At 48.4% G+C, this 26,347-nt stretch overlaps 1 protein-coding gene and 2 long non-coding RNA genes across 27 annotated transcripts; 2 read left to right on the top strand and 1 right to left on the bottom strand.

The window, feature by feature from the left end:
- Positions 1–3,026: 3,026 nt before the first annotated feature.
- Positions 3,027–17,368, top strand: LOC306826294 (unconventional myosin-X-like; the record flags this gene model as incomplete). The annotated part of the gene is made up of 22 exons (XM_079347493.1): positions 3,027–3,151; positions 3,643–3,757; positions 5,840–5,946; positions 6,033–6,323; positions 6,727–6,754; positions 6,852–7,823; positions 7,904–8,024; positions 8,109–8,352; positions 8,474–8,569; positions 8,691–8,784; positions 9,401–9,456; positions 10,046–10,188; positions 10,279–10,470; positions 10,562–10,719; positions 11,204–11,327; positions 11,517–11,814; positions 11,895–12,102; positions 12,387–12,523; positions 12,606–12,726; positions 12,817–13,293; positions 13,393–13,584; positions 13,981–17,368. 22 exons carry the CDS (start codon positions 3,027–3,029, stop codon positions 14,092–14,094), a joined length of 4,413 nt encoding a protein of 1,470 aa, XP_079203619.1. The 3' UTR covers positions 14,095–17,368.
- A 322-nt stretch (positions 17,369–17,690) lies between these two features.
- Positions 17,691–25,850, bottom strand: LOC306826828. Of its 25 annotated transcripts, none has more exons than XR_013779499.1 (10): positions 25,375–25,850; positions 25,187–25,280; positions 23,958–24,121; positions 22,384–22,611; positions 21,131–21,200; positions 21,017–21,052; positions 20,695–20,934; positions 19,608–19,661; positions 19,506–19,553; positions 18,939–19,327 (listed from the first exon to the last, which is right to left on the bottom strand). It is a non-coding gene; the product is annotated as an uncharacterized lncRNA (long non-coding RNA). The 25 variants fall into 25 exon arrangements; XR_013779500.1 differs by having other exon boundaries at positions 20,695–20,940; positions 21,029–21,052; XR_013779503.1 differs by lacking the exons at positions 21,017–21,052; positions 21,131–21,200 and adding exons at positions 22,778–22,819; positions 22,850–22,915 and having other exon boundaries at positions 20,695–21,010; positions 22,372–22,599; positions 23,964–24,121.
- LOC306826840 lies at positions 21,339–22,458 on the top strand. The gene is made up of 2 exons (XR_013779525.1): positions 21,339–21,584; positions 22,263–22,458. It is a non-coding gene; the product is annotated as an uncharacterized lncRNA (long non-coding RNA).
- Positions 25,851–26,347: the final 497 nt, after the last annotated feature.

Raw genomic sequence — 26,347 nt, 5'->3', positions numbered from 1 at the left:
GTGTGTGTGTTTTGGCGCTCCAGCTTAGAAATGCGATGTGACCTCTCAGACTAGGAGTCCAACATTACCGTCGCCGTGGTAACATGATGAATTTATAAAGACGATGTGATGACAGCTGAGTTTAGCTCTGTCTGAAAATGTCTTGTGATAACTCTGATGATACATATCTGCTGATATATGTTGGACCCATGTGACGTCTCACCTTCGATATAAACGTCATGGAGGCATAATTTGGGGGGGGGGGGGGTTGAAATGAAGAAGATCCCGGGTGAGGACAATGCAGCTCTGTGGACTTGTCTCTCTGGTGGTGACGGCTCATCAGGAGTTTGGTTGCCCCCCCCCCCCTCGTGGAGCAGAATGCCCCGCCCCTCTTTTGTCCTTTTGAATGCAGAGGAAGACTCTGATTTGACTCCTCGGGCTCCTGAAGAGGCCTGAGATGCTTTATCAGCCTCTGGATGCTGATTTACATCCCTGTTGTTCTGAGCTGATGGCTCATCAGACGTTAGCTAACTGATCCTGTGTTATTTCATCCTGTTAGGCTCCAAAAACATGGACAACACAAGATGGGCAATAAAACCCTTTTAAACCAAAGGATCACACTCCAAGTAAAACCCTCCTGGTTTTATAACATGAGCATCAGTGCAGTCAGACAGGGACGTTTCATGCTGTTGAATGGAGTTAAAGTGATGGATAGAAAAGTCCTGTTATTATAACCAACCTGGGAAAACCACTTTTTATTGAGCTGGTTTTGTGCGTGTCAGGGTTAAACAATAAACTCAACCTGTCAACTTAAAGTTGGATACTTTCACTTTCACTTTCATTTTCGCTTTCGTTGGAGTCAAAGAGATAAAGATAAAAAAGACCTGACTATAATTTAAATCAGCTTTTTAAAAACTTCCAGTGAGACTCCCACTGTGACGTCGTACAGCGGACTCCACTTCCCTCTCAGCCCCCCTCCGGTCCGACCGGGACCGAGTCTCTCAGACTTTAGCGACAGTCCTCCTGACATTTTCAGGACGGCTCGGCAGCATCTGATTCGACTAACATAAAGCGTGCAGCGTTTTTTAAGAGCTCCTAAATGCTCAACGTGAGAACGAAGGGAGAACAAGTTCTGAGCAGGTTTGAAACCAGAACGAAGCAGAGCAGAAGGAACCTTTGTCCCCAAAAAAGACTTTCTGTAAAGTTATCAAAAGACAAATCTCCCCTCTGTGGCACAAAAGCTGAATGTCAAAGTTTTAAAACATGAAAAGACGCAGGATGCTGATCCAAGTTCACTTCAGGCAGAGCTCCTGAATAGAAGGAATAAAAAGACCTCCCTGATGACGATTATGAGGAGAATCTTTTGACTGCAGACGGTGACATGAGGACAGAAAAGAAGCGGGACAGAAAGAAAGAGCAGCGTTTTCTAAAGGATGACGTTTGGAGTCTCCCAACAAGAAGAAGTTGTTGACGGGCTGAATGTGAGGAGCCAGAGGAGGAAACGATGGAGCGAGAAAACAGGAGGGCAAAGAAAGGCAGGAGGCAGAGGGCAGCTTCCTGACACCGCTCGGCTTTGTGCGCGACGCTATGCTAATGTGATCTATGCTAATGAGCAGCATCTCTGCGGCCGCGGGCTCTTAAAGGCCACCATTCAGTCCCCCAGTCCAGATCTGGGGCTCCCTTCATCTGCGCCGCTCTAATGGGCCATCGAGCAGTTATCAGGAGAGATAGAGCTGAATAAAAGCCCCCTCTTATTCTGAGCCCCCCCCCCCCCCACCCCCGACCCCCCCCGCCCACCGAGGTCACGGGGTGAGAGGGCTCCCCGGGGAAAGGGCTCTCGCTCAAAGCTCTTCTGTTAAGTCATAATGGCGCCCCAATGCCAAGTTAATGTTTTTGGAGAGTTCTGATTGGTCGCCTGCTGTTGCTGTCGTACGCACTTCTCTCCCCGAGTTCAAAGTTGTGATGAGAGGTATGCAGGGATGCTGTGTGTGTGTGTGTGTGTGTACAGAGGAGTTAAAGGGGTCGGGATGGGCGTGTACATCTAATGACGTAGACGTACATTTAAAGAGCGCCGTGGAGCGGCGTTGACCAGCTCCTCCCTTAAAACTGTTTATTACATTTGATGTGGACGTAGAAATTACACTGGACATGTTTTAGCACATGTGCTAATTTGCTAATTTGCTAATTTGCTTTTGAAAGGATAAAACAAAAACAAAAAGGGGATTAACTGTTTAATAATAAACGTTGTTTTAAGTTTGTCTGAATTTTCAGTACTTTTTTACCTCGAGTGTTGGTGGCACAGTGGCACAGTGGTTAGTGCATGGAGGTCACAGTCCTCAATGTGGGCGGCCCGGGTTTGAATCCAGAAGGATCTATGTGTGTCCACTCTCTGTCCCTGATTTCTGTCTCATTCTGCTTTTCTATCAATCCAATAAAGGTAAAAAAAAAAGTTGTTTTAGTTGTTGATAATTGTGTGGAAAAATGTTCAGGCCTTCTAGAAAAAGGTATTTTGGAAGTAGATAGATAGATAGATAGATACTTTATTGATCCCGAGGGAAATGAAGTCTTTATAAGTCAGTTGGCGTTTGGTCTGTTGACACGTTTTTAGATCAAGTTTCAAACGAGAATTTTGCTCCGATAATATCGACATGATTGTCTTTTCTCACCTTCCTCAAAACCACGACGGTGTTTTCATCGAAGAACGGTGAATGGAGTCGGCATCTAAAAAATCAGTCCCCACAGCTGTGACAGAATCACAGCTAGGTCACACACACACACACACACACACACACACACACACACACACGCTGTGCTGGATAATTACCCCCCACTGTGTGGTGACATGATTATCAGTGCTGTTACAATAGTGCGAAAAAAAACGAGAGCAGCTGACTGGATTCTGTGTCAGACATGTCTGTGACCGTGTCTTCTCTCTCTCTCTCTCTCTCTCTGTCTCTCTCTCTCTCTCTCTCTCTCTCTCTCTCTCTCTCTCTCTCTCTCTCTGTCTCTCTCTCTCTCTCTCTCTCCCTCTCCCTCTCTCTCTCTAGATGCCTGATCAGTTCGACCAGACGTTGGTTCTGAACCAGCTCAGATACTCGGGCATGTTGGAGACCGTGAAGATTCGACAAACCGGCTTCCCCATCCGCAGACCTTTCCAAGACTTCTGCGCCAGGTGAGTCTCTGAACGCCTCATCGTTTTAAAGGTCACATGACCTCCTCCTCCTCTTCAGGTGAACTCAGTGTCCTCGCTCCTCTTCATCATGTGTGTGAAGTGTGTTGTTGTAAATCCACTCTGATCCTGTATTTGATCATGTCTATAAACCCCTCTATTTCAGCCCTGCTCAGAACAGGCTGTTTCTGTGTCTGTAGCTTTAAATATGTAAATGAGCTGTGTCTGGCCACGCCCCCTCTCTGGAAGGGCTCGGGTGTACTCACTGCTTTCTGGCTCCATGTCCTATTGTTTACGGTGAGAAGGCAGACTCAGAGGGCAGAACAAACACCTAGCTGTGGGAGTGTCACCCACCTGGGGGAGGGGCTACTGCCCTTTGTGATGTCATAAAGGGAACAATCTCCAAACGGATTTGAAAAATGATGGGACCGGATGTGTGAAAAACCCCTCCTGCTCCGTTCACACGCTGAGTTTATCTCACCCTTCGTCTTCAGGTACAAGGTGTTGATGCGGGGCGCGATGACGCCCGACGACCCCAAGGGGAGCTGCATCCAGCTGCTGCACCTGTACGACAGCAGCAGTGCGGACTGGCAGCTGGGCAAGACCAAGGTGAGACACGCCAGCTCCTCAGACTCTCAGGGTTAAATGTGACGGGTCAGAGGCCGTGAGGAGAGAGTTAGAAAACGTGTCACCAACAGAAGTGACATCACTCCTCGCTGCACAGCTCTCTCTTGCTAACAGGAAACATGATTGGATGCAGGCTTGCTTTATCGCCATGGGAACGCCAGTTTCACTTTAAACTTCTCTCAAAGCTCAATTAAGTTTCACACCGCTTACGAACCCAGCTCCTCCCCAGTGTGTAAGATGTGTGTGTGTGTGTGTGTGTGTGTGTGTGTGTGTGTGTGTGTGATCATGAATAATTGAAGTTGAGAGCACCTGAAGCGTGGAGTCCTACAGTTATTAAATCCAGTCTTGATCCTCTCGCTCTATTGCTCTCTGCTTCCACGACACGAGATTGGGTGTGTGTGTGTGTGTGTGTGTGTGTGTGTGTGTGTGTGTGTGTGTGTGTGTGTGTGTGTGTGTGTGTGTGTGTGTGTGTGTGTGTGTGTGTGTGTGTGTGTTCTCCACGTTGAGACGATGAGCTCACAGAGGAGGTGGAAAGTGTGCAGGCTTTATTTTGATGCCAGAGAAAGAAAGAAGCTTCCTCTGTGAAAGGAGCGAGCGAGATTTGACCCCCGAGCTGTTCTGTCTGATTTATTGTTTGATTGGACGTTTGTGACTCAGGACCTGTGATTGGTCCTTTCGGTGTTTGCGAGGGCGGTCCCTGAGCTCGCTGGTCCTGAAAGTGAGCGAGGAATAAAAAGCCTCTAAAGACTGTCAGACTTTTCCTTCATTTAAAGGAGCATCTATTGGTTCCTATTTAATTTGCAGATTTGCTTCTAAAAAGGATTAAAGACAGAAACTAAATGAAGTTCGATGAATAGATGTGTTGCATTCAGCAGGACGGCGTGTGTGACATCACAAAGCCTCCTAAAGCCTTAAATCAATCCGCTCTCCCTCGGAGGGATTCGTCCCGCTGCTTTCACTCGGCACATGTCCTGCCTTTTGTCTTTTCCCTCTTTTACAACCTCAAACTTCACTTTGTGTAAACAATGAGGCTCCGCCCCCCCTTCTGCTCTCCACGGGACCTGACCTGTGAGGGCGAGCGGCGTTCCCCCGAAAGGGCCTCGGCGGCGGCGAGGATCCAAAGTGTGCCGAGGCTTAGAGCGCTAATTAGCATAGGAATGATTAAAGAGGATTACTGGCTTCACTGGGATGCAACAAGTCGGATTCATGTTGGATACGCTTTGAGAAAATGTGTGTGTGTGTGTGTGTGTGTGTGTGTGAGCGTTCCAATCCGTGATCACACGTCGTGTCCCGGCGTGCTCACACGTCGTGTGTGAGCACGCCGGGACACGACGTAGAGATATCGCAGGTTGGGTTCGAACCCAGGCCGCCCGCCTCTTTGAGGACCACAGCCTCTGTGCGTGGTGCCGCCTCGACATCAGCTGCAATAATCAAAGGATATACTGGTGTGTGTGTGTGTGTGTGTGTGTGTGTGTGTGTGTGTCTGTGTGTGTGTGTGTGTGTGTGTGTCTGTGTGTGTGTCTGTGTGTGTGTGTGTGTGTGTGTGTGTGTGTGTGTGTGTGTTCTGCATGTTTCCTTGTTAATTAACCTGCTCGTGAGTGACATCCAAATCACCCCGACGAGTTTACACTTCCTCCTGAAAATCTCATCAGCGCTCCAGCACCGAGGATTCAACGCTCTGTCGCTCTGCCAACAACACACACACACACACACACACACACACACTTAAACACACACACACACACACACACACATAGGGTAGCTACATCACTCAACAGGAGAGAGCCAGTCTGTCCTGCAGCACCGTGACATTTCCCCGTCGTCTGTGTCGCCCGAGACCTCGTCCCACATCTCATTTTCCTCCGTCCCTAATCGGATTAACCCCCGGCGTCCCTCGGCGGGCGCCGTCCCTCCGTCACTGGAGGACAGCTGCACCGAGAGCCCGTAAAGATCCGTCCTTTTAATCTGCACTCTTTAGCGGCGTGAACAAAAGGAGGGGAGGGTCCGGCTTTGATTTGTGTGGGCTGCTTTTTGTTCCTCTTTCTAACGGGGGTGTTTTTCCAGGTGTTCCTTCGGGAGTCTCTGGAGCGCCGTCTGGAGAAGCAGAGGGAGATGGAGGTGCTGAAAGCCGCCATGATCATCCAGGCTCACGTGATGGGCTACAACGCCAGGTACGACTCCACCCCCCCCCCCCCCAAAACACTCCGTTCATCCACCTCCTCACAAAACAAACCTTCAGTTCTTCTTCTGCACACAGGAAGCAGTACAGGAAGCTGCTGCAATGCATTGTGGTCATTCAGAAGAACTACCGGGCTTTCTACTGGAGGAGGAAGTTCCTGCTCCTCCGCTGGGCAGCGCTCACCTTCCAGAAACGTGTGCGAGGCCAGCTGGCTCGCCGCGCCTTCAGCCAGCTGCTGGAGGACCGCAGGAGGAGGGAGGAGGAGGAGCGCCGCAGGAGGACGGAGGAGGAGGAGGAGGAACGCCGCCGGAGGACGGAGGAGGAGGAGGAGGAACGCCGCAGGAGGACGGAGGAGGAGGAGCTGGAGAGGTGGGCTGTTTTTTTCGGGGGATCGGGGGATGGAGGACTGACTCTGACGTCGGTTGGCCTTTCGGGGTCACCGGTGGCCTCGTGGTTAATTTGTGCGCCCCACATCCGGGCGTTCCTCGCACACACAAGGTTGCACGCTGTGATTTCCGATCACGCCACACGCTCCACGTGTGCAGAGATAGTGTGCACATGGAGATGCCCCCCCCCTCCCCCCCTTCCTTCCTCTTACTGGTGAACTGTAATATTTTTATTGGTTGACGGGAAGCCGGACCTTTTTGCGTCCCGTCTCCTGGACGCCGTTTTATGGGAATAAAGTGGCGTGATAAGACGGGAAATGTGATTACTGGTTTTGTTTTGGTAAACGTGAGCGCTCAGCTGATGTGTGTTTGTTTCCTTTGTGCAGGGAGAGACAGAGACTGGAGGCTGCAGAGGTAAGAAGATTAAAGTCATCATTCACAATGAACATGAAGGAGTCGGTTTGTGGGATGATGGGATTTGTAGTTCTCACATGTTGTCTCTGATCCTCAGGCTGAGGAGGCCAGACGTCTGGAGGAGCTTCATCAGGAGCTGGCGTCTCTCGCTCTTCCTCCGCCTCCCGCGCCCGCAGAAGCTGTAACGACCCCGGGCTCGGCGGAGGAGGCGGAGCTACCTGAGCCGCTCCAGGAGGAGGAGGCGGCGGTCCGATCTCAAGATGCGTCGCAGGTGGAGGAGATCCTGCGGCTGGAGCGGGAGATCCAGGTGCTGCAGAGGCAGAAGGAGCGCCAGGAGCTGTCGCTGACCGAAGCCTCGCTCAACCGGCTGCAGCTCCTCCGCGACCAGGAGCTCCGGCGCCTGGAGGACGAAGCGTGCCGGGCGGCGCAGCAGTTCCTGGAGTCGCTGAACTTCGACGAGATCGACGAGTGCGTGAGGAACATTGAGAGCTCGTTGGGAGTGGGCGAGGAGGAGGAGGAGGAGGAGGAGGAGGAGGAGGAGGAGAAGGATGTGGGAAGGAGGCGAGGGAATGAGGAGGAGGAGGTGGACGAAGGCTTTGGCGCCGACGACGAGGCCTTCAAAGACTCGCCAAACCCGAGCGAGCACGGCCACTCAGACGGGCAGAGGACGAGCGGGATCCGGACGAGCGACGACTCGTCCGAAGAAGACCCGTACGCCAACGACGGCGTGATCCCTCCGCTGCCCCCGACCACCCTGCTGCACCCGCCGCTGCCTCTCCCACCGGCGCCGCCCACCTGCCACAGCGCCTCCTCCAGCGGGGACTCGGCCTTCTGCCGTCCTCAGGCTTCATCCGAGGCTCAGTCCGACGAGCTGGTGGAGCTGATCCCGCCGGATGAGGATTCAGACTACGACCAGGACGACTACGACGAGGGCGCCATCGTCTCCAGCGGCAGCGTGGCGTTCTCCAACTCCCGCAGCGGCCAGTGGTCTCCCGACTACCGAGGCTCTGTGGGAACCTACAACAGCTCGGGAGCTTACCGCTTCAGCTCGGAGGGGGCGCAGTCATCGGTGCGTTCCCTGACCCGTCACGCCGTAACGTCAGAAATCGACCACGCGTCACTGAGTCTCTGCTTCCGTTTGTTTTCCAGTTTGAGGACAGCGAGGACGACTTCGACAGATTTGACACGGACGACGAGCTGTCGTATCGACGGGACTCCGTGTACAGCTGCGTCACGCTCCCGTACTTCCACAGCTTCCTCTTCATCAAAGGTAACTCCTGACTCCGACTTGATCCCGCCCCTTTGATCCCGATGTGTCCGATGTGAGCGCCTGTTTTCCGTTTCCTCTCCGCAGGCGGCCTGATAAACACGTGGAAGCGGCGCTGGTGCGTCCTGAAGGACGAGACCTTCCTGTGGTTTCGGGCCAAACAGGAAGCTCTGAAGCAGGGCTGGCTGCACAAGAAGGGCGGGGGCTCGTCCACGCTGTCCCGCCGCAACTGGAAGCGCCGCTGGTTCGTGCTGCGCCAGAGCAAGCTCATGTACTTCGAGAACGACGGCGAGGACAAGATGAAGGGCGTTCTGGACATGCACAGTGCAAAGTGAGGAAACATTTCTCATGCACTTCTTTCATTGGCCACTAGATGGCGTGGCGTTGTCTCGAAGCAGCTCGCCGGAGGACGAGCGGAGGCTTTTATGAAGGTTGTTTTTTTTTTTCTGCAGAGAAATCATCGATAACACAGGGAAGGAGAACGGGATCGACATCGTGATGCAGGAGAGGACGTACCATCTGATCGCAGAGACCGCCGAGGACGCCAGGTTTGTGCCTAACTGTAACGCACTCCTCACGTGGCGTGGGGTCAGGTCGTGTGGCGTGGGGTCAGGTCGTATGACGATGATGATGATGATGATGATGATGATGTGGTCTCTATGGTTACAGCCAGTGGTTCAGCGTGCTGAGTCAGGTCCACGGCTCCACAGAACAGGAGATCAGAGAGATGCACGACGAGCAGGCCAACCCGCAGAACGCCGTGGTGAGTACTGCAAAGCACTCTGGGAAACGGAGTCGATTCTCTCGGGTGTTTTTTTAATGAAGTGTTCCAGAAAAAGGACGTCAAAGTCCAACATGATCCGAAGCCACCGTTTGTTGTAGGTCAGGTCAGTGGACAGAGTGAGCGACAGAGGTAGACAGTCGGATTCAAACCCGAGCCGCCCGCTTTCCAGGACTCCAGCCTCCGTACATGGAGCGCACGCACTAACCACGAGGCGAGCAGCGCCCCCTTCCTGTCAATCCTTAAATTAAATTCTTTATTTATAATGTTTGTTGAAGGAGCAGACGCAGAGGAGTGAAATCAAAAGTGTCTCGATGTCACACATGATGAATGTTGCTGCTTTTTTATGTCTGTGTGTCTGTGTGTGTGTGTGTGTGTGTGTGTCTGTGTGTGTGTGTGTCTGTGTGTGTGTCTATAAGAGATAGAGAGGTAATTGGTTTCCTCAGGGCGAAGGAAGGTCAAACTCATTATCCACACACACACTACTGTTACTGAATGTCTCTCTCTCTCTCTCTCTCTCTCTCGCCCTCTCTCTCTCTCTCTCTCTCTCTCTCTCTCGCCCTCTCTCTCTCTCTCTCTCTCTCTCTCTTTCCTTCAGGGCACGTTGGACGTCGGGATGATCGATTCAGTTTGTGCCTCTGATAATCCAGAGAGGTGAGGACCTGAGTGAGGCAGCACAGCACAGCACACACACACACACACACACACACACACACACACACACACACACACACACACACACTGAGGACTCTAAACTTCAGTCCTGCTGACCGTCTCTCAGCAGCTGTAGGTCATGTTTCAGTTTGCTGTCATCGATTGTTGCTGCAGTGATTTAAACCAGTCGGTGTTTAAAATGTGACGAGAAGGTCACAGAGTTCAGTGTGTAACGAATCTGTGAATCCTTTTCACTTCATGTAATTCAGCCACTAGGGGGTGCTGTTCTTCTTTGTTTATTTAAGCAGGAACATATTTTCCAACAACGAGCTGCCACACACACACACACACACACACAACAAAAACACATACGCATAAATTCCTTTTGGCAGAGCATCCACCGCCAGAAGTCTCCGCCTCTCACATCCTCTTAAAAGCGTCCAATGAGAGCGCCTCGTTCAGTGTGTTTGGATATCACAATCCGGGGTGGTCTTTGAAGCAGGGATCGACACACATCTACTGATTGGAGCGCTTGTGATTGGTCCCTAATATTAAAAACATGTTTTCATGATGTGTTCTGCTGTCGCAGGCCGAACTCTTTCGTCATCATCACGGCCAACCGCGTGCTCCACTGCAACGCCGACACGCCCGAGGAGATGCACCACTGGATCACTCTGCTGCAGCGCTCCAAAGGAGACACGCGCGTCGACGGACAGGAGTTCATCATCCGAGGTGACAAACGCCATCACTCACTCTCTCTTTCTCCCAGAATGCACTCTGGTGTGAAAACACAGCACACTCACGTCTCCCTCTGTCCTCCAGGCTGGTTGCACAAAGAGATGAGGAACAGCACCAAGGCCTCCCTGAAGCTGAAGAAGCGCTGGTTTCTGCTTACCCACAATTCCCTGGACTACTACAAGAGCTCGGAGCGAAACGCCTTGAAGCTGGGAACGCTGGTGCTGAACAGCCTCTGCTCGGTGGTCCAGCCGGACGAGAAGGTCTTCAAAGAGACGGGTAAAAAACCTTCATCGGTTCAGCCGCCTCCTCTTCACGTTCACGTTCAGTCCCTTTGCTTTATGGTCCGACCTGTGTCCCGTCCTCGCAGGGTACTGGAACGTGATCGTGTACGGACGTAAACACTCCTACCGCCTGTACTGCAAGCTGCTGAACGAGGCCATGCGCTGGGCCAACTCCATCCAGAACGTCATCGACTCCAAAGCTCCCATCGACACGCCCACGCAGCAGCTCATCCAGGACATCAAGGTAGAAAAGTCGTGTTGGTGGACTTTATCCCGATTTACCCCGAAGTGTCATAAAACAATAAATAAATACACGTTTTGTATACTTAGGACTGAAGCAACCAACAAGGTGTTGGCTGAAGCTTCAGCTTATAATCTCCAAACTGAAGTTCCAATCATTTGATACTAAACAAGAATCAGAACAAGGCGTGACCATCATCCAATCAGGGGGCTGCATAATGTTGTAGTTCAGAGACTGTTACATCATGCATGGATGAAACAGCGTCCACATGAACGTCAGCGTCCAGTTGGCGGGAAACAGTCAAACAGGAGCTCAGTGACACGCGCCGCTACATGCTAACAAGGCGCTGTCAGGTAACTTAGCAACACAACGTGTGCTAAAGGTACCTGACACAGGAGCTTTACATGCACTGTTTAGTTTAAGGAACCCGACCTTTGACCCGGTGAACTGTCAGACATGAAGTCGCTGTCGTCTGCTCTCTCTGCAGGAGAACTGTTTGAACTCGGAGGTGGTGGATCAGATCTACAAGAGGAACCCCATCCTGCGCTACAGCCACCACCCGCTGCACACGCCGCTGCTGCCGCTGCCCTACGGAGACATCCACCTCGCCAGTGAGTCGCACAAATCAAAGAATGAGTAAACTTTATGAAGAAGTGCTTTTGTTTTGTCGTGTTTGGTTGTTTTTTTCTACGCTGGTTTAATCACACCCAGACATGCCGGCATTATGTTTCTGTGCTCTCGTGCTGCATGACCACAAACAGACATGATGACTCATCAATAATGTCTCCTCCTCCGTTCAGCTCTGAGGAACAGAGGCTACACCACTCTGCAGCACGAAGCCCTCAAAGTGTTCGGCTCTCTGCAGCACCTGGAGGGCGTGGCCGACCCGGTGCCGATCATCCAGGGCATCCTGCAGACGGGCCAGGAGCTCAAACCCCTGAGGGACGAACTTTTCTGCCAGCTGATAAAACAGACGACCCGGCCGCCGCAGCCCAGCGGCCCAGGAAACCTGTGCAGCTGGAAGATCCTGGCCTGCATGTCCTGCACCTTCATCCCCACCCGCAGCATTCTGCGATACCTCAAGTTCCACCTGAAGAGGTGCGAGGGAGTTTTGACGGGGTTTTGTGATTTCTTGACGTCGATGTCGATCTCTCACTATCGATCCTCCCAAATCGCAGGACGCGTGAGCTCTACCCCGGGTCAGAGATGGAACGCTACGCCGCCTTCGCCCTGGACTCCCTGAGGAAGACACGAGCCAGGGAGAACGTCCCGTCGCAGGAGGAGATCCGCGCCATCGTGGCCCGCCAGGACATGAGCACCACTGTTCACTGTCACGGAGGAGGATCCTGCAAGATCACCATCAACTCCCACACGACAGCCGGAGAGGTGGGTGACAGCGCTGCATATTTATATGGTATATGAATATATAAGAACAACCAGATGATGTACAGAAAGGTACGAAGGAGATGATTCAATCAATCAAATATTGCAAATAACTCCAGCACGCTGTCAAATAAATCATCGGCAAGTTTTTGGAACGCAGTCGACGTGTTTTTTAGCTATTTAGGCAACGGGCCGGAGTTTCCCTGCAATTTTTCAAAAACATCAATATTGTTGTATTTCTGTTTCCGTGGTTTTAAAAGACAGTCATTGTGCGTTTGTGTTGGAAGGTGGTGGAGAAGCTGATCCGAGGTCTGGCCATGGAGGACAGCAGGAACATGTTTGCGTTGTTCGAACACAACGACGACACGGAGAAAGCCATCGAGAGCCGCATGGTGGTGGCCGACGTGCTCGCCAAGTTTGAGAAGTAAGCGTTACGGTGTGTTAGTGTGTGTGTTTAACGTTCTCTCTCTCCATCGCTCGCTCACTCACTCGCTCTGTGTCTCCAGGCTTTCGGCCAGTCCGGACGAAAGAAGCACCGGCTGGAAGTTTTACTTTAAGCTCTACTGTTTCTTGGACTCGGACAATGTTCCCAAGGACAGCGTGGAGTTCGCCTTCATGTTCGAGCAGGTACAAAAGACGCCAAAGCTAAACTATTCCTCAGATTTAACCTCGATCATTCGTCATGAACCTGTATCCAACGTGTCCATGTTCTCACAGGCTCATGAAGCCGTCATTAAAGGTCAGTATCCGGCCCCTGAGGAGACTCTTCAGTTCCTCGCCGCCCTCAGGCTTCAGTACCTCCTGAGCGATCACAGCTCCCAGGCTAGCGTCCCTGAGATGTCCCAGGTGTTCCCCATGGCGCGGTTGCGGGCCCGGGTGCAGAACTCGGCCAAGACGTTCGCTCCGGGCAGCGGCTCGGTGGCCGAGCGCTCGGGTACGTCCGAGAGGAAACGCTCGAGCTTCCTGGAGGGGACGCTGAGGAGGAGCTTCAGGAGCGGCTCGCTGAGTCGGCAGAAGCTGGAGGAGGAGAACTCTCTGGAGGCGTGGATGAGGGAGGAGGCGGCGGCGGTGAAGACCAGCGTCGTGGACAAGTGGAAGAAGCTGCAGGGGATGAACCAGGAACAAGCCATGGTCAAATACATGACTCTGGTGAAGGAGTGGAAGGGATACGGATCCACGCTGTTCAACGTGGAGGTGAGGAGGGAGGACAGTGTTTTACTGATTCCGCTGGATTCAAGTGAATTCTTTAGAATCAGGCCTCTAATGCGTTTTTCTTCCTGCTTCGCCGCTTAGTGTCGGGACGGAGCGTTCCCCTCCGAGCTGTGGCTGGGCGTGAGCCGGGAGGCCATATCGCTGTACAAACGAGGGGAGCCGTGGCCTCTGGAGGTTTTCCCGTACGAACAGATCCTGTCCTTCGGGGCACCGCTGGCAAACTCCTACAAGATCGCCGTGGAGGGCCGAGAGCTGGTCTTCGAAACGCAAATGGTCTGTACGAAATAACAAACTCTCCTTCTTTTGTGACAAACCTTTTTATTTAGTTCAAACAAAGGTTGCAGCTGAGCATCATCTTGTAATTTAGTCAGGACGTAAATAAAAACAAAAATATAACAACGTAACCCTGCAAATATAGAGTATGATTAGATTACCTTTAGCGCCCCCCAAAGGACACTGGGACCTTCAGCACCCTCTCCAAGACAAAAACCAACCATCATCAAAAACCTACAAAGAAAGAAAGAAGTTAGCAGTTACGTTTTGTAAAATTTGTTTTGAACTTCCGAGCCACCGTAGGAAAATGGACATCTGTTATTGATGCGTTTCTATCAAAAGGTGACATCTCTCTCTCTCTCTCTCTCTCTCTCTCTCTCTCTCTCTTCTCCGCAGGTCATGGACATCGCCAAGCTGATGAAAGCGTACATCAGCATGATCGTCAAGAAGCGCTACAGCAACTGTCAGTCGGTCAGCAGCCACGGCAGCAGCCAGTGTAGCGCCTGGTGAGCTCACAGGAGGGCGTCCTCGCCGCTCTGCAGATCGGATGGAGCCGACACATTTCAGATGGACTCTATGAATGCTGGAGACAAACCCGCGATGCTCTTAGCCTGAACTTGCTCTAGTTTTTTTTTTTTTTTTGTTGTTATTATGGAGGAGGAGTTTTATTCCAAAACATGAAACATCCACAGGGAGAGATCAGAACATGAACTGGCGTGAAATCAATGGTCACGGATGTTTGATGTGGACGACGTGTTCGGGGTACTCCGACTGTAGGACCTGACCAGGGACCCGTACCTATTCAGACTCTAGGATCTAAGACCTGACCAGCTAAAGTACCCCAGGCTTCAGAAACAATAAAAAATACAAAATAAAAGCATGACAAAACAGATTAAAACATTAAATAATGGAATTTAAAATCTGCCATTAACTGCGATTAATGACCAAGAGTAATCATGGTTAAAAAAAAAAAAAAAAAGGTTAAACAGCCCCAAATAATTGTACTTCATATATACAATAAGAAGGGTGAGAGAACGGGTCAGGTTGACGTTCAGAGTGAAACACCTTTCAGGGTCTCAGGTCTCCTCGTACGCACGTCTGGCTGGCTGGCACGATATCTCGTATTCAACACTTCAATGATTCTGAGAAAATATTTCTATGGATCCGGCTGAAAAAAGGACGATGGCATAAACATTTCCTCCTCTCATCTTCCAGCCTCTTGAAGAAGCAAAAAGCAGAGCGATGTCCCTTTTTTTTTTTTTTTTTGTTTGACTGTTTCTCAGACCAAAGAAATCCAGCTGTTTGTCAGTCACGTAACATGTAACACGTAACATGTAACACGTAACGTGTGGATGTGTCTTGTTTTGGAATTTCCTCCTGATGCTGACGTACACGGACTGTCGGTGCAGGTTTGTTACTGAGGTGTTTGTTCGCGTGTGTGTGAGTACGTGTGTGTGTGTGTGTGTGTGTGTGTGTGTGTGTGTGTTTTTAGAAGAGTGTGCCTACAAGCTTGTCGAATGTATAAAGAGAAAAAAAACAAAAGACTGCTTCGATAAAACTCTGGGACGTCCCCACAAACCTTCTCCAGGATGATGTGCTGCCTGTAAATAAGAACACATCGATCCTGCATTTCAAAGTGTGTGACAGCTGATTGTTTTGATTCTTGGTTCGCTGACGCTGATAAGACGCTCCCACAAGTGCCTGTTTAAAGAAAGGCAGGACAAACTCACGTGAAGTCAAAGGTGCTCCGTGTTCCCTTTAACTACCAACCTACTTTACGCTGCTCGATCTGTCCAGCCCGGCACGCCGTTCACGCTGAACTCTGGGGGGGGTTTCAACATGTAAGAAGAGCGGCGGAGCTTTTTCCCTAAATATTCAGGAAAGAGGCGAGCGAGAGGTCGCGTTTATATCCTGAGACCGGCGTACGACAATCAAGTGGCCGCTGTGATCTCTGTGCACGGAATGAAACTCGTTCGTTACGTTTCTCTGCTCACACTCGTGTTCCTCTGCGCTCTTCAGTTAACATCGTGAATGTGTCGATATAAAGGCGTCGGACTCCCTCCACTTTATTTGTTTGATTTACGTCACGTCACATCTCGCCTCCTTCGTCCCCGTGTGAGTCAGGCAGTTCTAGAAGCGCTCACGACTGTTAGTGGCAAATGAACAACAATCACATTTTCTTTTAATGCTTCGTCTTTTTGTGCCCAAAATATGATTATTATTTTTTGTATTTTTTTTTTTTTTTTTAAACTGCAAGACAGGAAGTAAAACGTTTTCCTGCGAAGCACTTACAAAATAAGACCAAAGATAAAAACAAGAATCGTGGCCGAGCCTCGAGACACTTCGTGCCGTAGAAATCGCACCAGGTTGACTTACAGTGGCGTGTTGGAGCGGTCGGGTTCGAGCGTGAATGGCGTGCTCAGCTGGACTCGTCAGTGTAACATTCCTTCGACATTTCGCTGGAGCTCCGCAGGCGGCAGATCCATCCAAAGACGCGTGTGCAGGTCTCGTCCATAGTGCCTTATTGTATATTGTGTACACTTGTTTTCTTCTTCATGTGTGGTTCCTTTTATTTTGGTATCATGTGCAATGTTATATATAAATATATATATATATATATTATATACTCTCGTGGCTGTACATTTTATACTGTAAGTCTTTGCCTTCTGTTTTTTTTTCTCACCTTGAGGATGACCACACTGCCGTTTTGTCAAACAAAAATCTTGCTGTATTTCCTCTGACTGATCATGGACCTTTTACATCATACTGGTATATTTTTTAATCTGTTTCAGCTGTTATGTACTGAAAGGATGATTCTAACAATAAATGGTGACAGATTTGGTCTGAACGTGCGTTCACTTCAGCATTGTTTTTATGAATAGATTTTCAATTCTTTTTCAATTCCTTCTGACTGCAGGTTGTTTGTGGTACGACAAACAAAATGGCGTCATTATGGCGCTCTGTTCTTCTCAGTCTAACTTTCTTTTTTTAACGTAAAATATAAATTAAAAACATCTAAGAATCAGTTTCACACGTTAAACTGATCCATTACATAAAGACAAAGATTTGAGTGTTTTTGATGCCTATGCTACATGTTTATTGAAGCAGCTTAGCGTCTGCGACGAACAACTCTCCTGCGTCTGCGTACACGAAGGGCCCTGCGGGTCCTCCTGCGTCTGACGGCGGGGCGAGAAGATCGTCTGCGTCTGCGTGGCATTATCAATAAGTGACCTGTGAGGGGGGGGATGGGTCCTACTTATAAACTCTGATGACTGATGTCACTGATGTGTGATGTCACTGATGATGTCACAAGTCCTGTGCACTAAATGTGTGACATCACCAGTGACATCACAGAAGATTTGATCAGAGTTTATAGGTAGGACCCTCTGCAGGGAAGCTGTTTGAAACTAATCTAATCCTCTTTTCCCCTCTAGGTTGACTCTTCTTCTTTTCCAACAGGGACCTGGACTTAGACCTGGACCTGGAGTTAGACCCTCTTTTCCCCTCTAGGTTGAGACTTGGGCTGAGGATAAAATCCCTCGTTGACTTCCTGCCCACTGTACAGTGAGTTTAGAAAAATGTCAAAACATTTGGGTCACTACTCGCTCACTCGCCGGACGCTTACAGTGACGTCATTGTTGTCGCGCAACCAAAACGTTCAGCTTAACAACGACAAAGGATCAAAAATAACGGTAAATATCAGCTTGAAGTCGGTGCCCAGGTTTGACTTTTCAGGATTATTTTGTACTTTTCATTTCTGTTTTTGTTTTTTTTAAGTTTTTTTGGGTTGTTTATTTATGTTCACCTGGCGTCTCAACACCGTACGGCTGTGATCACCAGCCGGCAGCCAGCGGGCCACATCCAGCTCCTGTTAGATTCCCATCATTCAGCCCACAGAGTGTAGTATCATATATAATATATATAGGGAAGAAGTTAGACGAAGATGTATCTGGATGTAACCAGATAAAACAGGCGTCATTATGGCGCTCTGTTCTTCTCAGTCTAACTTTCTTTTTTCAACTTTCAATATAAATTCAACTAAAAACATCTAAGAATCAGTTTCACACGTTAAACTGATCCATTACATAACGACAAAGATTTGAGTGTTTTTGATGCCTATGCTACATGTTTATTGAAGCAGCTTAGCGTCTGCGACGAACAACTCTCCTGCGTCTGCGTACACGAAGGGCCCTGCGGGTCCTCCTGCGTCTGACGGCGGGGCGAGAAGATCGTCTGCGTCTGCGTGGCATTATCAATAAGTGACCTGTGAGGGGGGGATGGGTCCTACTTATAAACTCTGATGACTGATGTCACTGATGTGTGATGTCACTGATGATGTCACTGATGTGTGATGTCACTGATGATGTCACAAGTCCTGTGCACTAAATGTGTGACATCACCAGTGACATCACAGAAGATTTGATCAGAGTTTATAGGTAGGACCCTCTGCAGGGAAGCTGTTTGAAACTAATCTAATCCTCTTTTCCCCTCTAGGTTGACTCTTCTTCTTTTCCAACAGGGACCTGGACTTAGACCTGGACCTGGAGTTAGACCCTCTTTTCCCCTCTAGGTTGACTCTTCTTCTTTTCCAACAGGGACTTGTACTTAGACCTGGACCTGGAGTTAGACCCTCTTTTCCCGTCTAGGTTGACTCTTCTTCTTTTCCAACAGGGACCTGGACTTAGACCTGGACTTGGTCCTGGACTTAGACCTGGACTTGCACCTGGACTTGGAGTTAGACCCTCTTCTTCCCTCTAGGTTGAGACTTGGGCTGAGGATAAAATCCCTCGTTGACTTCCTGCCCACTGTACAGTGAGTTTAGAAAAATGTCAAAACATTTGGGTCACTACTCGCTCACTCGCCGGACGCTTACAGTGACGTCATTGTTGTCGCGCAACCAAAACGTTCAGCTTAACAACGACAAAGGATCAAAAATAACGGTAAATATCAGCTTGAAGTCGGTGCCCAGGTTTGACTTTTCAGGATTATTTTGTACTTTTCATTTCTGTTTTTGTTTTTTTTAAGTTTTTTTGGGTTGTTTATTTATGTTCACCTGGCGTCTCAACACCGTACGGCTGTGATCACCAGCCGGCAGCCAGCGGGCCACATCCAGCTCCTGTTAGATTCCCATCATTCAGCCCACAGAGTGTAGTATCATATATAATATATATAGGGAAGAAGTTAGACGAAGATGTATCTGGATGTAACCAGATAAAACAGGCGTCATTATGGCGCTCTGTTCTTCTCAGTCTAACTTTCTTTTTATAACTTTCAATATAAATTCAACTAAAAACATCTAAGAATCAGTTTCACACGTTAAACTGATCCATTACATAAAGACAAAGATTTGAGTGTTTTTGATGCCTATGCTACATGTTTATTGAAGCAGCTTAGCGTCTGCGACGAACAACTCTCCTGCGTCTGCGTACACGAAGGGCCCTGCGGGTCCTCCTGCGTCTGACGGCGGGGCGAGAAGATCGTCTGCGTCTGCGTGGCATTATCAATAAGTGACCTGTGAGGGGGGGATGGGTCCTACTTATAAACTCTGATGACTGATGTCACTGATGTGTGATGTCACTGATGATGTCACAAGTCCTGTGCACTAAATGTGTGACATCATCAGTGACATCACAGAAGATTTGATCAGAGTTTATAGGTAGGACCCTCTGCAGGGAAGCTGTTTGAAACTAATCTAATCCTCTTTTCCCCTCTAGGTTGACTCTTCTTCTTTTCCAACAGGGACCTGGACTTAGACCTGGACTTGGTCCTGGACTTAGACCTGGACCTGGACTTAGACCTGGACTTGGTCCTGGACTTAGACCTGGACTTGGTCCTGGACTTAGACCTGGACTTGCACCTGGACTTGGAGTTAGACCCTCTTCTTCCCTCTAGGTTGACTCTTCTTCTTTTCCAACAGGGACTTGTATTTAGACATGGGCTTAGACCTGGAACTGGACTTGGACCTGGAACTGGACTTAGACCTGGACTTGGACCTGGACTTAGACCTGGTCTTGGACCTAGACTTAGACCTGGACTTGGTCCTGGACTTAGACCTGGACTTAGACCTGGACTTGCACCTGGACTTGGAGTTAGACCCTCTTCTTCCCTCTAGGTTGAGACTTGGGCTGAGGATAAAATCCCTCGTTGACTTCCTGCCCACTGTACAGTGAGTTTAGAAAAATGTCAAAACATTTGGGTCACTACTCGCTCACTCGCCGGACGCTTACAGTGACGTCATTGTTGTTGCGCAACCAAAACGTTCAGCTTAACAACGACAAAGGATCAAAAATAACGGTAAATATCAGCTTGAAGTCGGTGCCCAGGTTTGACTTTTCAGGATTATTTTGTACTTTTCATTTCTGTTTTTTTTTTTTGTTTTTTTTTTTGTTTTTTTGGGTTGTTTATTTATGTTCACCTGGCGTCTCAACACCGTACGGCTGTGATCACCAGCCGGCAGCCAGCGGGCCACATCCAGCTCCTGTTAGATTCCCATCATTCAGCCCACAGAGTGTAGTATCATATATAATATATATAGGGAAGAAGTTAGACGAAGATGTATCTGGATGTAACCAGATAAAACAGGCGTCATTATGGCGCTCTGTTCTTCTCAGTCTAACTTTCTTTTTTCAACTTTCAATATAAATTCAACTAAAAACATCTAAGAATCAGTTTCACACGTTAAACTGATCCATTACATAAAGACAAAGATTTGAGTGTTTTTGATGCCTATGCTACATGTTTATTGAAGCAGCTTAGCGTCTGCGACGAACAACTCTCCTGCGTCTGCGTACACGAAGGGCCCTGCGGGTCCTCCTGCGTCTGACGGCGGGGCGAGAAGATCGTCTGCGTCTGCGTGGCATTATCAATAAGTGACCTGTGAGGGGGGGATGGGTCCTACTTATAAACTCTGATGTCACTGATGATGTCACTGATGTGTGATGTCACTGATGATGTCACAAGTCCTGTGCACTAAATGTGTGACATCACCAGTGACATCACAGAAGATTTGATCAGAGTTTATAGGTAGGACCCTCTGCAGGGAAGCTGTTTGAAACTAATCTAATCCTCTTTTCCCCTCTAGGTTGACTCTTCTTCTTTTCCAACAGGGACCTGGACTTAGACCTGGACCTGGATTTAGACCCTCTTTTCCCCTCTAGGTTGACTCTTCTTCTTTTCCAACAGGGACTTGTACTTAGACCTGGACCTGGATTTAGACCCTCTTTTCCCCTCTAGGTTGACTCTTCTTCTTTTCCAACAGGGACTTGTACTTAGACCTGGACCTGGAGTTAGACCCTCTTTTCCCCTCTAGGTTGACACTTCTTCTTTCCCAACAGGGACTTGTACTTAGACCTGGACCTGGAGTTAGACCCTCTTTTCCCCTCTAGGTTGACTCTTCTTCTTTTCCAACAGGGACCTGGACTTAGACCTGGACTTGGTCCTGGACTTAGACCTGGACCTGGACTTAGACCTGGACTTGGTCCTGGACTTAGACCTGGACTTGGTCCTGGACTTAGACCTGGACTTGCACCTGGACTTGGAGTTAGACCCTCTTCTTCCCTCTAGGTTGACTTTTCTTCTTTTCCAACAGGGACTTGTATTTAGACATGGGCTTAGACCTGGAACTGGACTTGGACCTGGAACTGGACTTAGACCTGGACTTGGACCTGGACTTAGACCTGGTCTTGGACCTAGACTTAGACCTGGACTTGGTCCTGGACTTAGACCTGGACCTGGACTTAGACCTGGACTTGCACCTGGACTTGGAGTTAGACCCTCTTCTTCCCTCTAGGTTGAGACTTGGGCTGAGGATAAAATCCCTCGTTGACTTCCTGCCCACTGTACAGTGAGTTTAGAAAAATGTCAAAACATTTGGGTCACTACTCGCTCACTCGCCGGACGCTTACAGTGACGTCATTGTTGTTGCGCAACCAAAACGTTCAGCTTAACAACGACAAAGGATCAAAAATAACGGTAAATATCAGCTTGAAGTCGGTGCCCAGGTTTGACTTTTCAGGATTATTTTGTACTTTTCATTTCTGTTTTTTTTTGTTGTTTTTTTTTAAGTTTTTTTGGGTTGTTTATTTATGTTCACCTGGCGTCTCAACACCGTACGGCTGTGATCACCAGCCGGCAGCCAGCGGGCCACATCCAGCTCCTGTTAGATTCCCATCATTCAGCCCACAGAGTGTAGTATCATATATAATATATATAGGGAAGAAGTTAGACGAAGATGTATCTGGATGTAACCAGATAAAACAGGCGTCATTATGGCGCTCTGTTCTTCTCAGTCTAACTTTCTTTTTTCAACTTTCAATATAAATTCAACTAAAAACATCTAAGAATCAGTTTCACACGTTAAACTGATCCATTACATAAAGACAAAGATTTGAGTGTTTTTGATGCCTATGCTACATGTTTATTGAAGCAGCTTAGCGTCTGCGACGAACAACTCTCCTGCGTCTGCGTACACGAAGGGCCCTGCGGGTCCTCCTGCGTCTGACGGCGGGGCGAGAAGATCGTCTGCGTCTGCGTGGCATTATCAATAAGTGACCTGTGAGGGGGGGATGGGTCCTACTTATAAACTCTGATGTCACTGATGATGTCACTGATGTGTGATGTCACTGATGATGTCACAAGTCCTGTGCACTAAATGTGTGACATCACCAGTGACATCACAGAAGATTTGATCAGAGTTTATAGGTAGGACCCTCTGCAGGGAAGCTGTTTGAAACTAATCTAATCCTCTTTTCCCCTCTAGGTTGACTCTTCTTCTTTTCCAACAGGGACCTGGACTTAGACCTGGACCTGGATTTAGACCCTCTTTTCCCCTCTAGGTTGACTCTTCTTCTTTTCCAACAGGGACTTGTACTTAGACCTGGACCTGGAGTTAGACCCTCTTTTCCCCTCTAGGTTGACACTTCTTCTTTCCCAACAGGGACTTGTACTTAGACCTGGACCTGGAGTTAGACCCTCTTTTCCCCTCTAGGTTGACTCTTCTTCTTTTCCAACAGGGACCTGGACTTAGACCTGGACTTGGTCCTGGACTTAGACCTGGACCTGGACTTAGACCTGGACTTGGTCCTGGACTTAGACCTGGACTTGGTCCTGGACTTAGACCTGGACTTGCACCTGGACTTGGAGTTAGACCCTCTTCTTCCCTCTAGGTTGACTTTTCTTCTTTTCCAACAGGGACTTGTATTTAGACATGGGCTTAGACCTGGAACTGGACTTGGACCTGGAACTGGACTTAGACCTGGACTTGGACCTGGACTTAGACCTGGTCTTGGACCTAGACTTAGACCTGGACTTGGTCCTGGACTTAGACCTGGACCTGGACTTAGACCTGGACTTGCACCTGGACTTGGAGTTAGACCCTCTTCTTCCCTCTAGGTTGAGACTTGGGCTGAGGATAAAATCCCTCGTTGACTTCCTGCCCACTGTACAGTGAGTTTAGAAAAATGTCAAAACATTTGGGTCACTACTCGCTCACTCGCCGGACGCTTACAGTGACGTCATTGTTGTTGCGCAACCAAAACGTTCAGCTTAACAACGACAAAGGATCAAAAATAACGGTAAATATCAGCTTGAAGTCGGTGCCCAGGTTTGACTTTTCAGGATTATTTTGTACTTTTCATTTCTGTTTTTTTTTGTTGTTTTTTTTTAAGTTTTTTTGGGTTGTTTATTTATGTTCACCTGGCGTCTCAACACCGTACGGCTGTGATCACCAGCCGGCAGCCAGCGGGCCACATCCAGCTCCTGTTAGATTCCCATCATTCAGCCCACAGAGTGTAGTATCATATATAATATATATAGGGAAGAAGTTAGACGAAGATGTATCTGGATGTAACCAGATAAAACAGGCGTCATTATGGCGCTCTGTTCTTCTCAGTCTAACTTTCTTTTTTCAACTTTCAATATAAATTCAACTAAAAACATCTAAGAATCAGTTTCACACGTTAAACTGATCCATTACATAAAGACAAAGATTTGAGTGTTTTTGATGCCTATGCTACATGTTTATTGAAGCAGCTTAGCGTCTGCGACGAACAACTCTCCTGCGTCTGCGTACACGAAGGGCCCTGCGGGTCCTCCTGCGTCTGACGGCGGGGCGAGAAGATCGTCTGCGTCTGCGTGGCATGATCAATAAGTGACCTGTGAGGGGGGGGATGGGTCCTACTTATAAACTCTGATGTCACTGATGATGTCACTGATGATGTCACAAGTCCTGTGCACTAAATGTGTGACATCATCAGTGACATCATTGAAGGTGTCATCAGAGTTTATAGGTAGGACCCTCTGCAGGGAAGATGTTTGAAAGTAATCTAATCCTCTTTTCCCCTCTAGGTTGACTCTTCTTCTTTTCCAACAGGGACCTGGACTTAGACCTGGACCTGGATTTAGACCCTCTTTTCCCCTCTAGGTTGACTCTTCTTCTTTTCCAACAGGGACTTGTACTTAGACCTGGACCTGGATTTAGACCCTCTTTTCCCCTCTAGGTTGACTCTTCTTCTTTTCCAACAGGGACCTGGACTTAGACCTGGACTTGGTCCTGGACTTAGACCTGGACTTGCACCTGGACTTGGAGTTAGACCCTCTTCTTCCCTCTAGGTTGAGACTTGGGCTGAGGATAAAATCCCTCATTGACTTCCTGCCCACTGTACAGTGAGTTTAGAAAAATGTCAAAACATTTGGGTCACTACTCGCTCACTCGCCGGACGCTTACAGTGACGTCATTGTTGTCGCGCAACGAAAACGTTCAGCTTAACAACGACAAAGGATCAAAAATAACGGTAAATATCAGCTTGAAGTCGGTGCCCAGGTTTTACTTTTCAGGATTATTTTGTACTTTTCATTTCTGTTTTTGTTTTTTGTTTTTTTTTAAGTTTTTTTGGGTCGTTTATTTATGTTCACCTGGCGTCTCAACACCGTACGGCTGTGATCACCAGCCGGCAGCCAGCGGGCCACATCCAGCTCCTGTTAGATTCCCGTCATTCAGCCCACAGAGTGTAGTATCATATATAATATATACAGGGAAGAAGTTAGACGAAGATGTATCTGGATGTAACCAGATAAAACAGGCGTCATTATGGCGCTCTGTTCTTCTCAGTCTAACTTTCTTTTTTCAACTTTAAATATAAATTCAACTAAAAACATCTAAGAATCAGTTTCACACGTTAAACTGATCCATTACATAAAGACAAAGATTTGAGTGTTTTTGATGCCTATGCTACATGTTTATTGAAGCAGCTTAGCGTCTGCGACGAACAACTCTCCTGCGTCTGCGTACACGAAGGGCCCTGCGGGTCCTCCTGCGTCTGACGGCGGGGCGAGAAGATCGTCTGCGTCTGCGTGGCATGATCAATAAGTGACCTGTGAGGGGGGGGATGGGTCCTACTTATAAACTCTGATGACTGATGTCACTGATGTGTGATGTCACTGATGATGTCACAAATCCTGTGCACTAAATGTGTGACATCACCAGTGACATCACAGAAGATTTGATCAGAGTTTATAGGTAGGACCCTCTGCAGGGAAGCTGTTTGAAACTAATCTAATCCTCTTTTCCCCTCTAGGTTGACTCTTCTTCTTTTCCAACAGGGACCTGGACTTAGACCTGGACCTGGATTTAGACCCTCTTTTCCCCTCTAGGTTGACTCTTCTTCTTTTCCAACAGGGACCTGGACTTAGACCTGGACCTGGATTTAGACCCTCTTTTCCCCTCTAGGTTGACTCTTCTTCTTTTCCAACAGGGACCTGGACTTAGACCTGGACTTGGTCCTGGACTTAGACCTGGACTTGCACCTGGACTTGGAGTTAGACCCTCTTCTTCCCTCTAGGTTGAGACTTGGGCTGAGGATAAAATCCCTCGTTGACTTCCTGCCCACTGTACAGTGAGTTTAGAAAAATGTCAAAACATTTGGGTCACTACTCGCTCACTCGCCGGACGCTTACAGTGACGTCATTGTTGTCGCGCAACCAAAACGTTCAGCTTAACAACGACAAAGGATCAAAAATAACGGTAAATATCAGCTTGAAGTCGGTGCCCAGGTTTGACTTTTCAGGATTATTTTGTACTTTTCATTTCTGTTTCTCTTTTTTTTAAAGTTTTTTTGGGTCGTTTATTTATGTTCACCTGGCGTTGATTTATTTTCCAGGTTTGAAAATAACAACATACTTTATCAACAAAAAATAAATAATAATAACCGTAATTAACGTCATGAAAACTTTGGCTGAAACTGTTTGAATCTTCCTCGCTGGTTAGCTTGTTTAAAGAGCATGTTGCAGGTTAAAGACAAAACTTAACTAATCATAGGAAAATGTGTTAACAATACTGCTTTTTAAAGAAATTCTGAGATTAATAACCCACAGGGTCTCCTGGAGACGTTTTAGTACGTGTTCGCACGTCTTTGCTCTTTACTTCCACATTCGGCTGTGACGTAACATAAGGGAGTCCCGCTGAATCCCCGTCTGTTTAACATAGAAAATCATGGATCTGAGTGTCACTCCCGTCAATAAATAGGAAGAAAACATGTATTCCTTTACATATAATGGTCCACTGGCTTATTATTCTGAACCTGTTAGATGTGATAGAGAGCAGAAACAGGCAGGATTAGAGGAATAACGGCCTCAGGAAAGAAGAGAGACCCGGAGCAGGCGTCCTGCTGAGTGACAGGTGTCAGCTCGCCATATATGGGCGAGTGCTGTGTTCACGTCAGCATATATAAAGTTTGTAATCACATTCAATCCATTAAAAAACTATTTG

This window comes from Symphodus melops, assembly GCF_947650265.1.
Source record: "Symphodus melops genome assembly, chromosome: 7".
NCBI classification, from domain to species: Eukaryota; Metazoa; Chordata; class Actinopteri; order Labriformes; family Labridae; genus Symphodus; species Symphodus melops.
The sequence above is the reverse complement of the archived record's forward strand: the minus strand, read 5'-3'. Positions and strand labels throughout refer to the sequence as shown.